Genomic DNA, 20634 nt, shown 5'->3' with positions numbered 1-20634 from the left:
AGGTTCAAGTCCTCCAGGAAACTTCCTAACTTCCACACCAAACAATGACCTTACTTTATAATACGATATACACACCTGTATCATATCACTTACCTTGTTAAATGTACAGTTTATATGTTTTCAAATGTCTATGAGCTCTCTGAGGGCTGAAATAATACTCCCAGGGCCTAGCACAGTGCCTGGTTCACCAGAGACTCCATAAATTTTACATGAACAAAAGTAAAACCTGTATACTGGTATCTCTTCACCTAGTAGCTATGGCTTCGGGAAAGACATTTAGCTTCTCTAATAGACAACTAAATGAATTTAACCAAAGAAGACAAGGTCCTGTCCATCACTAACATTCTCTGATTTTATTATGAAAATATGAAACCAGCCCTAGGCTCACTCCTGTGGCGAACTACTGATATGATTTAGAGTACACTAATCTTATGTTGTAAGGGTAAAAAGTGAGTTATATGAAAAAAAGTGGGTACATTTTGAAGAGTTGTGTTTTATTTGGTATCTGAAATGTATTTTACATACATGTAAATCTACAAAGAGGTATTTAAGCCATAATCATAAGTGAAATTTGGAAAAAATAAAAGGTTTAAATACCAACTATGTGTCAGACGTTATCTGATGTTTATATATGTGAGTTCATGTGTGTTTCAAATCATCCCCTAGTTTTATTACCTTCATTTTACAGAAAAGAAGTTACAAATAGCTTACCAAAATCCACTTGGGCATGAGGATTTATGACAAAAAGCCTGCCATACACACTGATCTATATGACATTCCAAAAACAGAAGGGAAAAGAAATGAACATGTAATGGACACACTAAATTTGATCAAAATTGCTGGCAGTGACCAAAGATTTAAATCAAAGTTTGTGAGGCCAGAGCCCTTGTGCTTTCCACCGTACCCAATCAAGAAGAAATTAAATATGGCATTCCAAGGAATTTTTTTTCTTTTATATTTTTAAAAGAAAGGAGATAAATTTTCCTTCATTTTCCTCCTAGTGGCTACAGATTAAAATAAAAAGAAATGGCTTTAAAAACCACCATTTTCTCCACAGTTCTGGCAGGATAGACAGCCGAGTGTGATTTAAAAAGTGAGGTGTTTTTTTTTAAGCCTATAATTAATTACAAGTACTATTTTTTATAAAATACATTTTCATCTTCTGTATATTCAACCATTACTTTATTTTAAACCATGTTCCCTTAATGTGTGCTCTAAAATTTACTTTAAAAAAAATGTGTGTGTGTGCACATCTGTGGAGTTAAGGGGACACAAGAGTTGCCCATCTTCAAGGCCAGATAGCCAGAGGTCAGAATACACAACAGTCTGGAGTAGAGTAGGCAACAGACATCTTAGCTCAAATTCAAAACAAGAAAATAGGGCTGAACTATAGTGAGGAGAGTGTCTGAGAACAATTGAGTATATATTAATTTCTTTCTATCTTAGATTTTTCCTGTCACAAATTTATTGGAAGGGGGGGGAATCATACGTAGATGCTTTCAAAACAGATTTAGAAACCAAAATGGATTACTAATCAAACAGAAATAGCTATAACTTTGTTATCTGCAAAAAAAAAAAAAGTCTCTTAGGCCAAATGTTGTTGACTCTTGATAATGAAATAATATGCAACAGGTTCATGGTATCATACCTTAAGCTGATATATTTCATTTGTGAATGCTAAGGTCAATTCTATCTAGAACTAAGAGGTTTGATCAAAGACGTAAATCCATGCCCTCTGATTAAAGATTTTTTGATAAACCAGACCTGTGGGCCTCTTTTCCACACAGTCTTAAACCTGTCTTTTCAACCCCAGAGCTTTGCATTTTTCACCAGACAACCATCTGTGGGCTCTCTGGGCATCTCAGCTCAGGGGGGGGAGGGAGTGTGTGTGTGTGTGTGTGTGTGTGTGTGTGTGTGTGTGTAGGTGTCTCATCTCAGCTGTGTGTGTGTGTGTGTGTGTGGAAACTATTTAATGAAGAAAGCTACCCTAGAATATTCCATAGTGCCTGCTCCAGATTGCTGCTTTAGTCTTTTTTAAAAGAATGTCTTCCTAGCTTTACTTTGAAAGATCAAATTTAGGCATATTAAATGAGTATATTCCATACATCAAATTCTTTTATTGAACTAAAAATGACATTTACTCTTTTAGTTTATTCTATAAAAATGGCAATTTAACAACTGGGGGTTCATTTCTTTATGCATAACTAACGTACCTATCAGAAACCATTAGAAGAAAAAAATTTATTAAAAAGCTAAATAGCAACTGTTAGTTTGCCTGATTAAATTTATTTTTAGGACTCAATAAAGAGAGTTGAACTTCAATATCCTAGTCAAGATCCTTCTGTCCAAGAAACACATAATTTTGAGTTAGAAATTAGAAGATTATTGTTCCACATTATTCAGGTCTATTCACATTCTGAGTTGCTTTCAGCCTTAGATTCTCCAAATATTTTGAAAAATGAATTTACTATTTAAAAAATATTAGGCTTAAGATTTCTTCTTGTATCCTTCCATATGACCTTTATTAGAAAATTCCTTCTGTGATCTCAGAAAATGAGACTTTAAAAAGTAGGTGGCATAAAACTCAGTATCTTCCTTTTCATACGAAAACAATAATGCCATCTTTGAGGTAGAATAAATGTTTACTGTTAGCATTCACAAATATTAAATAGAATTACCTCTCAAAAAATGTTTTTAGAGGAAATGCGTAACTATTGAATTGCACCTATGTTAGTAAAATCAAACATATATACTCTTTATTAACAAAGGTCAATGTCTGTTTCCGGAAGATCCTCTCTGGCTAGAAAAAGATTTAAAAAATTATTTGCTTAATTAAAACTAAAGTGGAGTGCCTATCAATTTTATATGAAGACTGTTGTAAATGTGAAATATATATATAGAAATATTGCAAGTGGCCTCTTTCACTGTTGGAGATCAAGTCAAAGGACATGAGCATGGTCAGATTTTAATTTACCTCCACGGGGGAAAACAGATATAATCAAACTGATATCCTGATAGCTATATCCAAACATATTATTTATTCTTTATGACCACTCACTGCATCCAACAAAACTGGTTTCTTTAAAAAAAATTTTTTTTCTTTATTGATTTTAGAGAGAGAGGAAGGGAGAGGAAGAGAGAAACATCGATGAGAGAGAACATCAACTGGCCGCCTCCTGCATGCCCCCCACTAGGGATTTGGCCCACAGCCTGGCATGTGCCATGACTGGGAATCGAACCGGTGACCTCTTGGTGCATGGGTTGCTGCTCAACCACTGAGCCACACCGGCCAGGCCAACAAAACTGGTTTCAAGAATTCCAGTAAGTAGTCCATTACTACTTATAAAATCTAATTTCATACATTCAAGGCATGACCAAACGGAAAGATTACTAGAGAGAATGGACTACTCCTTTCTATATATTATAATGACCTCTTCTTTCACAGGAAAGATATTACTTTGTCTTTATGCTAGACCAAAATGCAGAGAGAAAGTGTCCTAGATTTGCTGTACCATCCCTACTTCCAGGGTGATTGGCTCATCCCAGTTTGCTCAGAACGTTTCTGGTTTTAACACTAAAAGTCCCACTTTCTGAAACACCTAAGCCAGGCAAACCGAGATGGTCACCCTACCTACTTCCAAGAATTATCTTCAAAATAGTTTTGGTAACACAAATAAAATACCAGTCATTTGTAAAAGCATACTATACAATGTCAGATTAAGTTTGATCACATTACAAGTAAGACATTCCAACTAAATTCTTTTCAGGATAATGAGTTTCCTTCATTTAAAATCAAAACTATAGAAAGTCACAGTTCAAAGGAAAAAAATTAATTTTCAAATAACTAAGTGTGTTTAAAGAGAGGTTTCAATCTATTAGTCAAAAAGCAAACTTTTCTATGAAAAGAGATGATAAATTCTCCTGTTGTCCCTGACCATTATGGGTATATGAATGTATATATTTCAATATAAGTTTTTAATTGATATGAGAGAAAGGAAGGGAGGGAACAAAGAGATAGAAACATCAATCAGCTGCCTCCTGCAAAGCCCCTACTGGGGATCGAGCTAGCAACCTGAGCACGTGCCCTGACCAGGAATTGAACCAGGACCTCTGGTGGATGGGACGACACTCAACCAACTGAGCCATACCAAATGGGCTGCGTATATGAATATATATACATGTGAACCTTTAGAACAGTTTAAGAAATACTCTGTAATTTCAAACCTGACAGAACAAAACCATGAATTCATATACTGTTAGAGCTGAAAGTAAGCTTAAGAGGTTTATAAGCTATGTTCAGGCATTAAGATTGGTAAATAACCATGACCATTTTTAGTGATTCCCTATATTCTTGAAGTATAAAAATATATGTAAGAAACTTTTTGAGTTACTAAATCATATGGTCTCAAAAACAAAAGAAAATAAAGCCAAATAAAAATAAACCAAAACTTTTACAATAATTGGGATACTAGCTCTTCTGTTTCTGATACAACTTAAATATGCAAAAGTCTTTGGAATTTTAACCTAGAAATATTGGCTTATACTTAGAAGATTTACAACTATATGTACTTATATATTTCACCTAAAAATATTAAGAGTTAATATAGATAATAGGGAAAAGAAAATCTCAAGCTATTCAAATGCTTTAAAAAGATATTATGAAACAAATGTGTGTGTGTGCGCTATATATATATATACAGCAATGTTTTACTACCATATTTTTTTTATCCCTCAAGTTTTAACAACTTTTATTTCTTAACAGAAATCTTTTTCCCAAATTTAAAAAATTCTTTACTAAAATTGTCCCTTAAACTCTTACATAAATAACTTATATTACACAACTTTATAGAGCTACAATACAATATGTTTAAAGATGAGATGAACTACACATTTTAAAACTATTTTAAAAGGAGGTCAAATCTGACCTGTGGGCCTTGAAGCACTACATTAACAGCTCTGCGGAAAGAAAAATGATAAGGTATGAAATGAGGGCTCAGAAACTAGGACCTTATCGGTTAGAGTATGATTCAAGCCTGTAAGACAAATTGCTCAGCAAGGCAAGTCCCCTTCCTGCTGTGATGAAGACAGAGCAGAATTTCCACTGCCGCAGACTATCTCCCTTATCGTGTCTCCTAGACTTGATATTATACAGTCGAGAAATGGCTTACAGTTCTGAAGCATCTACTACTTATTTTGAATACATTTTGTCAAAATCACCAACTAGGATAATTATCTTTGTCCTTTAATTGAAAACTCAGTATTAAAAATAAAAACCTTCAAAGGATAGTCACTAAAAGGAACTACTGTATGGTGACACTTCATTAACAAAGAACGATGACTTCTATCACAGGTCGTTAACAAAGAATGATGATCTCTATCACAGGTCATTAATAAGTAAACCAAGTTTGTTATTTAAATCATTTCGAGTTTGCTTGGTTCTTACAAATAAAATCTGTAACATAAAAATTTAGCTAAGCCCACAAAATGTCCCACTTTAAATGCATACCTGAACATTGATGGACCTTTTCAGCAGTTCTTCTACAAAGTTCCAATTTGATTCCATTTGTCTCTAGAAAGGGAGAAAATATTATTGCATCCAAATTATTGCTCTTAATTATAAATTAAAATTATAGTATAGCAAGTTCAATGTGAAGTACAAACATTTTGTCCAATGTCAGACATCATTACACCTTCTTGAATGTCTAAAATTACTTTGGCACAGTTTGTTGAGACTAGGCAAAAAAATATATACAACTATTCCAATCCAATATAAACCTTGTAAGGAGTTGTTTCAATAAACAGTGGTACTTCTATAAAATTATAATTGTTTTTGCCCTGGCCAGTTTGGCTCAGCAGTTAAGAGTTGGCTCATGGACCAAAGAGTCGTGGATTCGATTTCAGTCAAGGGCATGTACCTTGGTTGCAGTTCAGTCCCCTGCCCTGGTCAGGGTAGTGCAGGAGGCAACCAATTGATGTGTCTCTCTCACATTGATGTTTCTCTCTCTCTCTCCCTCCCCCTCTATCTGAAGATAAATGGAAAAATATCCTCAGGTGAGGGTTTTTTTTAAAAGTATAAATGTTTTAATAAATATTTAATTTGTGCTGTCAGATGTAAACTAACAGGAAAAAAAAAAAAAGCTTTTTATGTATTTTGGAGTTTTCATGCCCTGAATGTTCTTCTTTATTCTGTACTTTACTCCAATAAACAAGTAACTAAAATATTAATGCAGAAAATAATGGAAAAATTGACACATTACTACCTCATACTTATGGTCACTTACTGGCAACCTCAAGTATGTAAAAGATTCCCCACAGTAAGGAAGAAAGCCAAAAAGGACATTCTCAGAGCCCAAATATTTTACAAAGGCTAGAAACTGAAGATGACTCCACATTTCTACAGGTAAGCCTGCAGACGGTTCTCATCAGATCCTAAGTCCACGTGACACTCAGTTCTGCACACTGTCACACACTGGTGCCAAGAGACGACATGTCTTGATTCCCATGGGGAGAGGAAAACAGAAACTCCACATTTGCTACTTCTCTTGAACTCTGCATTATGCACCCTTGGCTAAATTTAACTTAAATCCTTTCCCTGTAGTGAACTATAACCATGAGCATAATAGCATTTAGCGAGTTCTGCAAGTCCAGTAAATTATATAGTTTTGGGAATCCCTGAGCTTGCAGTTGGTGTCGGAAATGAGAGCAGACTGGAGGATCATCCCCTAAAACTTGGTAGTTGGCCCTAAAAGGTTCTCAAAAAGGATACCATTTTGTGCTATCAATATTATATGTACATTGAGTTAGGGTCTTTACATTATTACTTCCTAAGAAAAATCTTTCCAATTACTATATAACACAATTAAATCTCAGAAAGATCATGTATAAATGAGCCACAGCATGGATTCAAATCCAAGGTGGTCTGGCTCCAAAGCCAGGGTTCCTTCCATTATACCAAGTTATCAGTAACTGATTGTCTTTTTCTAACAAGCCTTCTCTCAGCTTCAAGCAATTTACTTTTATATCATTCTGTACTAAGAAAGTGTTACCACCAGTTCCAAATAAGCAGGAACATGACAGGATTGATGTTTCTAGCTTTATAATTTGATAGTATTAATGAGTATATTTCAATTACTCTGAACTATCAAGGAATTTGAGTCAAATGAATTATAAAGAAGTATGCCCTGGCAGGTTTTGCTCAGCAGTTAGAGCGTCAGCCCGTGTACCAATGAGTCTTGGGTTCAATTCCAGTCAAGGCCACATAATTCTGTTTTGGTTCATCCCCAACCCTGCTCTGGGTTGTGCAGGAGGCAGCCAGTCGATGTGTCCCTCTCACACTGATGTTTCTCTCTTTCTCCCCCACCCCTCCCCCACCCCCGCTCTATCTGAAGATAAATAGAAAAATATCCTCGAGTGAGAATTTAAAAAAAAATGTAATGTAATTCTGTCCAAAGAACTACAACTCTATGGATCAGAATTATGGCTATAATCTAAAACAAAAATAAGACAGAACTCAGAGGAAAAAATGGCAACTGTATCATGCCATAATCAAGTCTGAGTAACAAAATACGCATCAAAAGAATACAGATATTTCTTCCATAGGAAAACTTAACTTTGAGCAGATACAGAGTTTTTTTCTATAAGTTATACGTAACTTAACTCCACTAAAGAACAAAGTGGGAGTCATCAATTGGGGGCTGTTTTACATTTCTTATCCTACTATCAAAAACTAAATACCAACCTGGGCTTCAGCATAGGTGGTATCTCCATCAGAAATATAAAACAGAGCCCCCCACCACTTCCAGTGAACTAGGTAACCTGGTACAACTCTCACTTTAAGGTTACATTTCACACCTTTTATCTACTCCCCATTTCAGATGTTTCAAAGATGAGCACCAGCTGGCCTGACTGATTGTACTATGTTATAGGCAGAGATAGCTTTGTTAAATCGATGCTTGTAATGCTCAAAAGTAATTTTTCTCTATAAACTATATTTGCTTTTAAAATAGATGATTAGGACTGTGACAGGGTAACACACTCTCATCCAGGTTGAGAGAAAAGCACTAAACAGAAATATATGAAAACCTAAAGCATCTGGTATGAGAAGTGAGATACCAAATTTTCTTATAGGCCTATACTAAACAACTGGCAAGTTTTGTGATTTAAATCCACATAGCAAAAGTCCATTTACAGAAACTTTTAAAATAAAATAAAAATTAACTATAGATGAAACCTATTTAAATAAAGATTTCACATTCTCCTTCAAGGCAAAGCAGTTTACACTTAAAAACTGAAACATCTCTATGGTTAACACAAGACCAGAGGTATTCATTTGCTACAGAACATATGACTAACCATTATTATTCATCTTCTCACACCAGATAATTTTTTAGTGGAATAAAGCATGCTTGATACATAACACTTTCTATATGGTAGCTGGATATGCTAATACTAATACATATTAAGGAGAAAAGAATTCAGGTAATTTTCAAAATTCAAATATAAATATATCCTAGATTCAAATTAACATCTTACATAAGCTGTTATGAGTCAATATGTCTTTATGTTCATAGATTAGAATAGATCACGTGATTTATAAACCAAATGAGATACTTTTGAGAGTAAAAGGAAAAACTAACCAGATGGGATGAGGGGTAATAGGCATAAACTGGGACTGTCAATGGCAAACTGGTGTACATGGTTACCCTCTCAAGACCTATTCTTAAGAGGCACTCCTCAGGAGAACCCCAATATAAGTTTATGTTCAGTGACAAAAATAGGGTGATATTTAAACACTCTGTACCTCAGTTTCTATACTTGTGAAATGGATATATTACCCTCTCATGTACTTCATAACACCTGAGATAAAAACTGAATAGTCACTGTGATATTAAACAATTTACAAATACAATATGCTAAAGGTATGACTCCTACTGAAAATGATTACTAACTGGAGACTTTGAGATTTATCTTTTTAAGCCATTAAGAAGTCCAGAAATATGTGACTCTGAGGACTTGTGAATAAAAGCAGTGTGTGTGTGTGTGTGTGTGTGTGTGTGTGTACACACACACATTACACATCTTTATTATTTTTATTACATGAAAGGTTCTTTTTCAAATATCATGGGTCTCTTTCCTCTTAATTCCTATTATATAATTTTAAAAAATTAAGATTTTAAAAAGCATACATATCTTGGCAAAAGAAAATCACACAAAAACTGCTGAAAAATATTAAAACACAAAGGTTAAACTATTTTAAACACAGAAAATTCATTTACTATCTTAATTCAGAGCTAGTAAAAGCAGTATCTGCTATGGAATTTTCTGTACAAAATAGAAGAGTGATTTCAGCAATGCTACTGTGGATGTCTGTACTAGTACAACTCAACGTTACAATAGTAATAATAATGATATATATTAGTGTGGCTATCTGGGGGTCAACTGCAACCACTATTGAAATACACTACTCACTCAAATGAGTGTTAATGCAGTTCCAACAAGCATTAGTAACTTGAAAACATGTTTCTTGAAGAAAGAGGCGGTATAATCCGTTTCATGTATATCCTATCACTGGCATCTATTGTTATAATACTCACTCTACAGGAACTCAGAAGTGCCTAACTAATTACCATATTTATTTATGCCAATTCAAATCAGAAATATGTACTTGGAGGAAGGTTGTAAGAGAAATAAAAATGCTAAGTAAAGATCTTAGAATTAGAGGTAGATTTTTTTGAGTTCTTTAATGTTGTTCTCATCTTCTAATAATTAAAAGATGAGAAACATTATCATGTTAAATCCACAAAAATACTCAATAAAAGGGATATTATAGTAATGATGATAATTGCTAACCTTTATTGAGTATTTACTGTGTATCGGCATGGTAAGGAAACAAAGGACATACAGTCCTCTGTGAGTAGCTCATTCTATTGACCTTGCTCAACATATGGTAGAACTCTTAAATACTTGACACCAAGCTGTATGTGAATGCCTCTGAGCACTTTCTGTCTCTTCTTTACTTTATGTTGGAATCCCCTTAGTAGGATTTTTACTATTAGGGGGATTATTTAGAGGACATGAGACCCTTTCCGTTTCTACAACACAATGTCAATACTAACTGCCCCACATTCCATGAAGATTTCTCAGCTGACTCTGTTCAATATGCCAAAGAGAGGAAAATCTATCAAGTCCAACAAGAAACACGTTTCATAAAGCAATAGTTCCCATACCTGAGACAGGATAAGAGCCAAGGAACTTATTTATTTATTTATTTATTTATTTATTTATTTATTTATTTCATTCAATCCTCATCAAAGGACATTTTTGCATTTATCTTCAGACAGAATGGGAGGGAGAGAGGAGGAAGAGAGAGAGAGAAACATCAATGTGAGAGAGACACATCGAGTGGTTGCCACCTACACGACCCCAACGAGGGCCGGGGACAAACTGCAACTGAGGTACGTGCCCTTAGCGGAAACCAAACCCGGGACTCTCTGGTCCGCGGGCCGACGCTCTAACCGCTGAGTCAAACCGGCCAGGGCAAGCCAAGGAACTTTATAAAATAAGGATCCCCAAACACCAAAACAGATAACTAAATCAACACCTCCAGAATTAAACCCCAGAAATGTAACTTTTAAAAAACTTTCAGGTAGGTTTGATCATCAGCTAGGTTTAGGAATCACTCCCAGAAAAAAGACAAATTTTGAAAATAGCGACAGACTAGCTTCAAGATTCTAAATGTTTATTTTATGAAACTGATGGGATGATATAATACTATGCTATTCATTTCTGAACCTGGAAGTTGTATACAAATAATGCTTCACATAAATACATCTACCAGCTTGTTTTAGTCTTAGGGCTTTTTAAATAACACTGTAAAAATGCTTCTAACTAGAAATTAATATACTAGGCAAAATCTGTCATTCTATTTGAAGTAAACTTCATGGCTGTTTAATAGATAAAAATATCTCTGTGAAAAGTTTCTATGAAGAAGTGTTATTTTAAGGAAATAATTTTACCAAAATATTCACAAAACCTACTAATTCATTTGGCAATCTTACAGATTTTAGAAATAGAGGTTATCTTCTAAAAATCCAATCGTGATCTCTGGATGAGGGAACAGAGACCCAGGAAGTTTCAAGTAATTCACTGAAGGTCACACAACTACTGAGGAGCAGAACCAGGACTAGATCCCAGCTCTGCTACAAATCGCTTTTCTTAAACAATAAAAACATAAAGATTCTGATTTTTCAAGATGTTTACAAAAAGGTCTACAGATTCTAGATTCAGAAGCTGAATTATCTCTGTAGCTTATAATCTGATTTTTGCTGTTGTTTCTGCTTACTTACTTTCTAATGTTTCTACTAAAAATATGTATTAATTGATAATACAAGAAAGTTTAAAAAAATAAAATCTTACCATTTCATCTGGTGCTCCATGGCGATCAAACTGGTAAAGTGATGCTACATGAGTAATAATCCACCAACTAAAACCTAACGGGTCCCTGGACTGGATTACAGGCACAGAAGGTCTTCTTTGCTCACTTGATTTTTCAAAGAGTGTTTTGAGTAGTTTATTCAACCAGTTCCAAAATGACTATAGAAACAGAGGTAATATGATTCAATTAAAATAAACACTGATCCAGTAACCTTTGCTTTGGGCTTTCCCCTCCATTTTTATAATGAAATATGCATGCAAAGAGAATATAAAATAAATATATAAAACTTAAAAATTAATAAAAGTACCCAGGTTAAGAATTAAAATGAGTCATTATTTTACAAAGATCCTACATGTTCCCACATCACATCTTTACAACCTGAGTAACTATTATCCTGACCTTCAAAAAAATAATTCCCTTGTTTTTATAAGTTTTGCCATATGGGTATATAAGCTCAAATTATTTATTTTTTGGCTTCATCTGTTGTTTTATGGGGTTTTAATGCATGTTTTTATTCTTTTTTAAAAATAAATTTATTGGGATGACATTGGTTAATAATGTAGATACCAGGTGTACAATTCTGTAATACTTCATCTGTATATTGTATTGTGTTTACCATTCCAAGTCAAGTCTCCTTCCATCACCATTTATCCCCCTTTTACCCTTTTCCACCACCCCCCCAGCAACTCCCACTCTTTAGTGGTCACCACACTGTTGTCTGTGTTTAAATCTCTCACCTTTTTCACCCAGACCCCTAACCCCCAAACCCTCTTACAGCTGTTAGTCTGTTCTCTGCATCTATAAGTTTATTTCTATTTTGTTTTTTAGTTTATTTTGTTCATTAGATTCCAAATATAGGTAAAATTATATGGTATTTGTCTTTCTTTGACTGGCTTATTTCACTTAGCATAATACCATAATACTCTCCAGATCCATCCATGATGTCGCAAAGGGTAAGAGTTCCTTCTTTGTAATAGCCGAATAGTATTTCATTGTGTAAATATACCACAGTTTTTTTTATCCACTCATCTACTCATGAGCACTTGGGCTGCTTCCAAATCCTGGCTATTGTAAATAACACTGCAATAAACATAGGGGTGTATATATTCTTTTGACTTTTCTTTTTCATTGATTCGATCATATTTGTTATTTTCAATTTGAAAATTTTATGCTAGTTTAATTTGCTACCTGTTACTTTCTTTGGGTTTCTTATACAGGAATTTTATCCTAACTTCTTAGCTCATTAATTCCATTTTCTTCCTCTAACATTGGCATTTAAAGTTATAAATTTCCTTCTTTATATCTGTAGCTGCAGTCCCAAAGCTTTGAGTAGTAATGTTAGCTATTTCCTTCAAAAAGTTTTAAAATTTCCATTATATATATATATATATATATATATATATATATATATATATATATTTTTTTTTTTTTTGGTACATGCCCCCTAGCGGGAACCGAACCCAAGACTCTCTAGTCTGTAGGCTGATGTTCCAACTGCTGAGCCAAACTGGTCAGGGCGTATATTCTTTTTTTTACCTATAGGTTATTTAGAGATATATTTCAATATCTCTGAGCATATGTATATTTCTCTTTGTAGTTTTGTGGATTTTTATTTTCTATATTTATTACCATATTAAACCATATAAATTTTTAGATTTGTTTTATCTTCCTGCTAAGTTGTACCTTTTATCAATATAAAATGACTTAATGCTTTTGTTGTTTTAAAGTCTTATTTTCTCCAATATTAGTTTATACATTATCTATCATATATATTATTTTTAATTCTGAACCTTTCTGTATTTTTAGATTATCTTTTATAAGCAGCTGTAACAGTATATATTTAAAATGAGCATTTAGTAGTCTATTTGCAATTAATATGTCATATTTAGTTTTAAAACTACCATCTTATTCTGTGTTTCTATTTGTACACTTAATTTTTCCAACACCTCCTTCTTACCTTCTTTTGGGTTGTTATTTATTTCATTTTCCCCCCCTCTAATAGCTTGTAAATTAAATAGTCTACTTTCTCTTCTTTTAGTGATCACCTTAGAAATACATCTAAATGTTTTGATAAGTTTATATCATCTCTTAGACAAAACAAGGACCTTATAATACTCTAACTCATTTATGCCTTCCCATTTTCATGCCAGTATTACTGTACACTCAAACTCTATTTTTCATTTCCACTAGATCATATTGATTTATATAAAACATTTACCACTTTCTTTGCTCTTTATTCCTTCTTGTATCTCAGAACCTCCATTCTGGCATCATTATTTTCAGCCTAAAATATATCTTCTAGGATTCCCTTCAATTTTGCTTCATTGAAACAGGTTTTGTTTCGTTTTACTCTTAAAAGATTTTGCTGGATGAAGAATTTCCATTGCTGTTGAGAAGTTAGCTGTCAATCTAATTGTACTCTATTAAAGGTAACATTTTTTCTTCTGAATGCTTTCAATCTCTTCTCTGTCTTTGATGTTCTCTTTGTCTTTGATTACTATATTGTATCTGGATGTGCTTATCCTTTTACTTACTCTAAAGGGAATTCATTGGGTTTTTTAACATGATAGTTTTCATTAACACTGGAAAATTTTCAGTTATCTTCTCTTCAAATATGTTCTCAATTCCACTCTTACTTCCTCTCCTTTGGAACTGTAATTAGAAGTATATCTGACACCTCTCTTCTTCGTGCGGCAGTTAGCTACCATGTCACCTCAGTTTTCTTCATCTATAACTGTTCTTCAGATATATCTGTTATGACTTTGATAGTTTTAAAGACTATGGGCCAGTTACTTAGGTTTGACTGATGTTTTTCATGGGTAGGTCTACATTATGCCTCTTCTGCAGAAATACCAAATAAACATTTTTGTCCTTCTTTCACTGCATCATATTGAAGGTATACAATATCAATGTGTCCTATTATTGGTTAACTTTGATCACTTGGTTAAACTGGTATCTGCCAGATATTCTGCACTGTAAAGTTGCTACTCCCTTTGTAACTGATAAATACCATGTAAAGATACCTACCAAGCTATGTAAATATTGTTTTTCATGATACTTTTGGCAGCCACTGAGCATAATTACTGGAAACTATCACTATGGGGTTGTCAACTGGTGATCTGCTAATTCCACCATCATTTCTACATTTATTAGAGTTACTCTGCTCTTCATTTATTCATCCATTTATATCAGTATGGACTCACAAATTCTTATTGTATAGATTATGGTCCTTTCCATCATTTATTTTGTTACTCAAATTATTTCATGCTTGACCTGTTGATTTTCAAGTTGGCTCTCGTGTCCTTTTAACATTTCCTCATGATTTTTTGAGTACCTTCTTCGTTCCTGATACAAAATGTTCCAGGCTCGCCCTGGCCGGTTTGGCTCAGCAGTTGGAGCGTCGGCCTGTGGTACAGAAAGACCCGGGTTCAGTTCCCACTAAGGGCACGTACCTCAGTTGCAGTTTGTCCCCGGCCCTGGTTGGTCGTGCGGATGGCAGCCACTCGATGTGTCCCTTCACATCGATGTTTCTATCTCTCTCTCTTCCTCTCTCTCCCTCCCGCTCTATCTGAACAAAAAATAGAAAAATGTCCTCGGGTGAGGATAAAAAAAAAAAAAAATGTTCCAGGCTCACTTTTTTATTTTCCATGCCACAGCCAGTAATCAGTCATTTACCAAGTCTTACTTTCTTTCACTGGAAAATGGTTATTTTAAAACCAAGATATAGCTTCATACTGCTCATTGTTACTCAGATATCATTGTTTCTAGGCCCATTCAGTAGATAAGGTAGGAAATGTATGTATGTACACACACGTATACATCTATATCTAGTTCTAATTATTAAAAACTATTATTTCATGATGCTATATTAATCCAGTTCAACACATTATGGTTCACTCTAGCTTTCCTTCTTTCCATAGTTGCAACTCAATTTCCTAACAATTTTCTAAGCTAGCTCTAATTACCCACAACATAGTTACAAATTTGCTTAGTCCTAGAATACTAAAAATATAGATTTAAAATTGCTAACCCATATGCAACACTGCAAAAGACAAATCTCTTAAAAGGAGTCCAGTATTTGCACTTCTTTAGTTTTTTTTGTCTTTAGCCTTAGAGACATAGTCAAAATAGTACATTCTAAGCTACCTACATTACTCCTCTTCCTACTTCACACCCTACTTAACTGTATCCACTTGTAATACTGTTAGGTTCAATTGTTTATTCCCCTTCTCCATACATGTTGGTTTATTTCTGCAGTGCATGCAAGATTAACATGGTTCTAAAGTTGGCACAACACATTACCCTCCACTCCATTCTCACTCACTAGTCTCAATAGTTCCTGATTTGTCTTCCCAGTATTCCTTTGTAAACTACTACATATACATATTTCCTTATTTTTTCAACTTTGTTACACAAAAAGGTAGTATCCTCTAAATATTTTTTGTACTTTGTTTATTCCATTTACCAATAAATCCTAAAAATCACTCCATTATCAGATCACGTATCTTCCTTATTCTATTGTCCAAGTGCATAACACACCAATGTGCAGATATCCCATGGTTTGTTTAACCATTCTCCTGTGTATGGGCACTTAGGTAGTTTCTAATATTATGCTTTTACAAATAATGCTGCAATAAACAGCTAATGCATATGTATTTTTGAATTGTTGTGGGTGTATACTGAGAGTAAACTACTAGAAGTAGGACTGGTAGGGTCAGGGTTATAAAATCCCTAGCCTATACTTTGAGTCTTTTTTTGTGTGGTATTTGTGTTTTTACTTTACAGAAAAATTTTGTAACATTCTGTGTATAGTGCTTAAAGGTGGCAACATATATACATATTATCATTCCTGGCACATTTGGGAATGTGAACTTGCACATAAAATATATTTAAGTCTGTTTCCCCAAAAGAAGAGTAAATTATTTCAGTTATTCCTTCATTTTCTCTAACTTTCTTAGACATGCACTTTCTTACATAATCATGTAGTAGAAAACAACATGGCTTGTGGCATCAAATACATCTGCATTTGAAACCCAGCTTTATATATTCTGACTGTTATTTGAACAGTTTACTTAACCTCACACCCATTCTGCTTTCTGGCACATAAGAAATATCACTCCAGGAATATTAATTAGCTTTCCTTCTCTTCTGGGAAATTGAACTGAAGTTTACCAGATATGAATGTTGGGTTTTTAGGAAAACACTCATATAGATACATCCAGTATTAGCTACATGTTTAGAATATTTTCTGGGACACACAAATATGTCCTTGACCAAACCAGTTTATTTTCATTCTTAGAGTTCCCACGTAATTTGGGGTATATGTGAATTCCCAAACATTCCAAAGCCTCTCCTAGGTTTCTCTAATTGCTTCTTATCCTGCGCCCCTGAAGAGTAGCATCCTACTGCCTTCACAAAGGTCAGCAGCAGCCTAGACAACATTTGAAAATAACTTAATAACCCAGAACTGCCTCTCCCCTTTGGATAATTTCCTTAGAGCATTAATCCTTTAAACACTGATCTAGTTGCAGAAAATGTCCTTTTCTCAGCAGGAAAGCCTCAAATCCCATTCAGTATTCCCCTCCCTCCTTCCAGAGATGGGAGGTTGGGGGTGGAAAGCAGAGGGTAGAGGTAGGGAGAATTAAATATTTCGTTCTCTAAGAATGTTAGTGTACACACAAATATGCACACATAATTTCTTTTTAGAAATAAACTGAGTATACTGTATAAATTAGTATTGTCACACTATAAACTTTTAAAAAATCCTTGTATAAGATAGGAAAAAAGAAATCTCTGCTTTCAGCAGTCTGAAGTAGTGCTCCTAAGAGCAGGCCCTGGATGAGCCTTAGCCTACTCTCAGCATTGTGATACCGTTAACTACCAGGTAGATGAAATAAGGAAGCTTCACTGTTCTTGAAGCTTTTGTTTTTCTTTCTCCGCTAATCCACATCCATCTCGGTTCCCAAAGCCATTGCATGTAAGATAGTCAGTGCAAAGAGTCGCTTTTAACTTGCTTCTTCACTGATTTAGAAGGACATTTTTGTTTTGTTTCCTTTTGATTTGGTCACTTTTTCTTAGCCTTGAGTTTTTTATTAAGGTAGTTTCTCATAGTTAATTCCATATGATCTCCACAGTAAAAAGTAAGACCTAAGTTGCCTTTTCTAAGATGAGATTGTTCCATTGTGTCCTATTGTTAATTCATTTAGTTCTAGAGGCTAAGGGTCAGAGATCAAGGTGTCAGCATGGTCAGGTGAGGGTCCTCTTCTGGATCACAGACTTTTGGCTGTGTCCTCACAAGACTTTTTGAGTCTTTTTAAATTCTCCACAGTTGTCTTGTTTTTGAGAAGTCCAGTGCAAGTCCAGTGCAAGTCAAATTGTTTTGCTATTGTAAGTTATTGGATTTTTTGCCTGGAGAATTTGAAGATTTCCTAGAGTACTTGAAGATATTTTCTGTATGTCTGAAGTCAAGGAGTTAGAGCAGGTTAAGTCTCAGCATGGATTATTAGGAGTTAATCTTCCCAGTTACCCATTAGGCCCTCTCAATACACAGATTTAGTTCTTCTTTTATTTCTGAAATGTTTTCTTGAATTCATTCATTGTTTTAATGTTGGTTATATACCACTTTTTCTTCTTTAGGGACTCCATTTAAACATACAGTTATTCTTTGCCTATCTTCCATTTCAACCATTTTCTCTCTAACCCTTTATATTCCTTCATCTCATTTTTATTCCTTCATCTCATTTTTATTCCTTTGGTTGCCCCTTATTAAATTTTCATTTGAGTCTATTCTCCTTAGGGACCTTGTAATTCAATATATTCTAAAATGATCTTTATTTCCATTTCTCTCCTGCGTTCAATTTACTCCATTCATTCCTGCTTTTTGGCCTTTTTATTTCAACAGTGGAATATCTTATTAAAGGTGTGTTGTTGTTTTTTTACAGACCCACATGCTTGTCTATTTAATACAGTCTGGAGTGTTGTCTTAAAATTTTCTTCTGCTTTATAGCTGTTTCTGGGAGAGAGGGTATCATTGGCTAAAGTATATCAATTCTGTTTTACTGCAGTAACTTTAGAAAGACCTGTTAAATTTCCTTCTTTTCATTTTGTAGATCTGGACTACTTTAAGATTCCTAGTTAAATGGAGCCCTCTTTTGACAATGTACCCAAGTCCCATTCTTTACTAGGTTTCCATTTTTTTTTGGTGGTGATGGTGAGTGAGTTCTGTATTTTTGTTTGTTTGTTGCTCTTTTGTTTTACAAGACCCTACATTTTCTGCTTTTGCTTCCTGTAACTTTCACCACTCAGTCACCAAGGGACAAACGCACTTGCTTTCCAGACTTTTATTCTCCAGAAGCTCTACCTTCAAAGACTGCCCCTCATGTAAATGCACATACTTCTATTCCTATCCTATCACCTATTCTCTGATTGACAAGGCAGCTTTTTCACATTCTGGCAATGGTTTTAGACCAACTTTTATGGCTACTGCTGGCTCCCTTCTTTTCTCCTCTGAGCAATTTTTCTGACTACCCTGGTTTGCTAAAAGTTTTGTGGTAGAGCTCTGGTGGGTTTCATTTTTAATATAAATCTCTGAATATTCCTATCTTCTAGTGATGCTATCAAAATGATCTTTGTATTTTATTTGTTCTTGATGCTCTGTATTTTGGAGGAGGTTAGGTGGGAAGCTGCAAGTTTAAGCCTCCACCCATTGTCCATGGCTATTAGACAATGTCACTGGTTTAGAAGTCACTGGCTTGAAATATGAGTACCATCTAGGCACCATGAACTCACTGGCCTGCAATAACAAATACACAATTTTAAATTGCAGTACACCACAGTTAAAGATAGGCAATTTTCCTTACAAATTTAGCTGAATTTTGAATGCATCCTTTTGGGAGGCCAGACTTAGGAATAGTTGGTATATTAGTAGGCTATAGATTTGGGTCAACTCTGAGCTTTATCTTCTATGCTTGTACTTTACAATGTACGAAAGCTAATGTTCAAGTTTATACAATTCAGCAACTACCTCTAAACTGATGAGGCAGCTTCAGTGTTCAGCTGACCTGAGTTCCCACCTCTATTGAGTATTTGGCTTCAGTACTTCTTACTTTCTACAAGCTCAATGACACACTTAAAACTGCTTCTTATTGATACCCAGCATGATTAGACTAGATTATTTTTTAGGAGGAAGATCAAGCTGTCTTACTAACAAGAATATAAATTTCTAATTTAACTTTCAAATAAAATGGTCTTGAAATCTGAGAATATAACTTACTTTAGTACTATTTAAAAAATTAAATGGCTTCAGATATTTATTATTTTAAGACAAATAAGTCTGGTTACTACATAAAATGAGCATACAAATCATTCAAGTTAAACAACATATACATTACTATGCAAATTTCTACAACTAATATTTTAAATTATGCCTTCTTTACTGTTTAAAATCTAGAAAATGTCACAAATGGCAACAAGTATAACCATGCCTACACTAACTATATATAAATTACAAGTCTAAAATTTATAAAATAAGAACTATTCTAAAAATATATAAAATTGTTAAACAATAAAGATAAGCTTTGCATAAAATGAAAAAAATTTTACCATGTCAACAAAATAAAACATCCTAGCAAATAATCAAAAGAAAAAAAATTGCTGAAACTTTGTAATATTTACATCTCAGAGAGAGCTGAACTGTACTGATAAAGCAAAATGCCAGGAAAAAAATTGTTACTCAATAGTAAGTAAAAATACAAAAAATTTATACTTAGTAAATTTGCTTTATTCTAATTTAGTAAGTTTACTGCTAAAATAACTAAAATAAATATGGTAGTACTTGCACCCTGGCTGATATAGCTCAGTGGGTTGGAACATCATCCCGTGCACCAAATAGCTGTGGGTTTGATTCCCAGGCAGGGCACATACTTAGGCTGAAAGTTTGATCCCTGGTTAGGGTATGTACAGAAGGCAACCAACTGATGTTCTCTCTCACATCAATATTTCTCTCTCTCTCTCTCCCCAGTTGCCCTCTCACTAAAATCAATAAGCACATCTTCAGGTGAGGATTAAAATGAATAAATAAACAAATAAATAAATATTGTACTTGTAAACTTGCAAAAATAGTCATTATTAAAATTAGATAGCAACACCCAAACCCCAAATTGTGGAAAGTTGGGAAATTAAAATACCCATAAAATATCAAA

General features: G+C 34.2%; 1 protein-coding gene across 5 annotated transcripts in view; it reads right to left on the bottom strand.

Annotated features, from left to right (window-relative positions):
* MMS22L (MMS22 like, DNA repair protein) overlaps positions 1–20634 on the bottom strand; it is a 122670-nt gene that overhangs the window by 84692 nt on the left and 17344 nt on the right. For all 5 annotated transcript variants that reach the window (XM_036248731.1, XM_036248730.1, XM_036248732.1 and 2 more), the window contains 2 exons: positions 11416–11592; positions 5507–5569 (listed from right to left, as the gene is read on the bottom strand). In XM_036248731.1, coding sequence (XP_036104624.1) covers positions 5507–5569; positions 11416–11592 — 240 coding nt within the window. The remainder of the gene's footprint in view (positions 1–5506; positions 5570–11415; positions 11593–20634) is intronic.

Source organism: Molossus molossus, unplaced genomic scaffold (assembly GCF_014108415.1).
Source record: "Molossus molossus isolate mMolMol1 unplaced genomic scaffold, mMolMol1.p scaffold_m16_p_8, whole genome shotgun sequence".
Taxonomy (NCBI): domain Eukaryota; kingdom Metazoa; phylum Chordata; class Mammalia; order Chiroptera; family Molossidae; genus Molossus; species Molossus molossus.
Note: the sequence above shows the minus strand (reverse complement) of the source record. Positions and strands in the feature narration are given on the sequence as shown.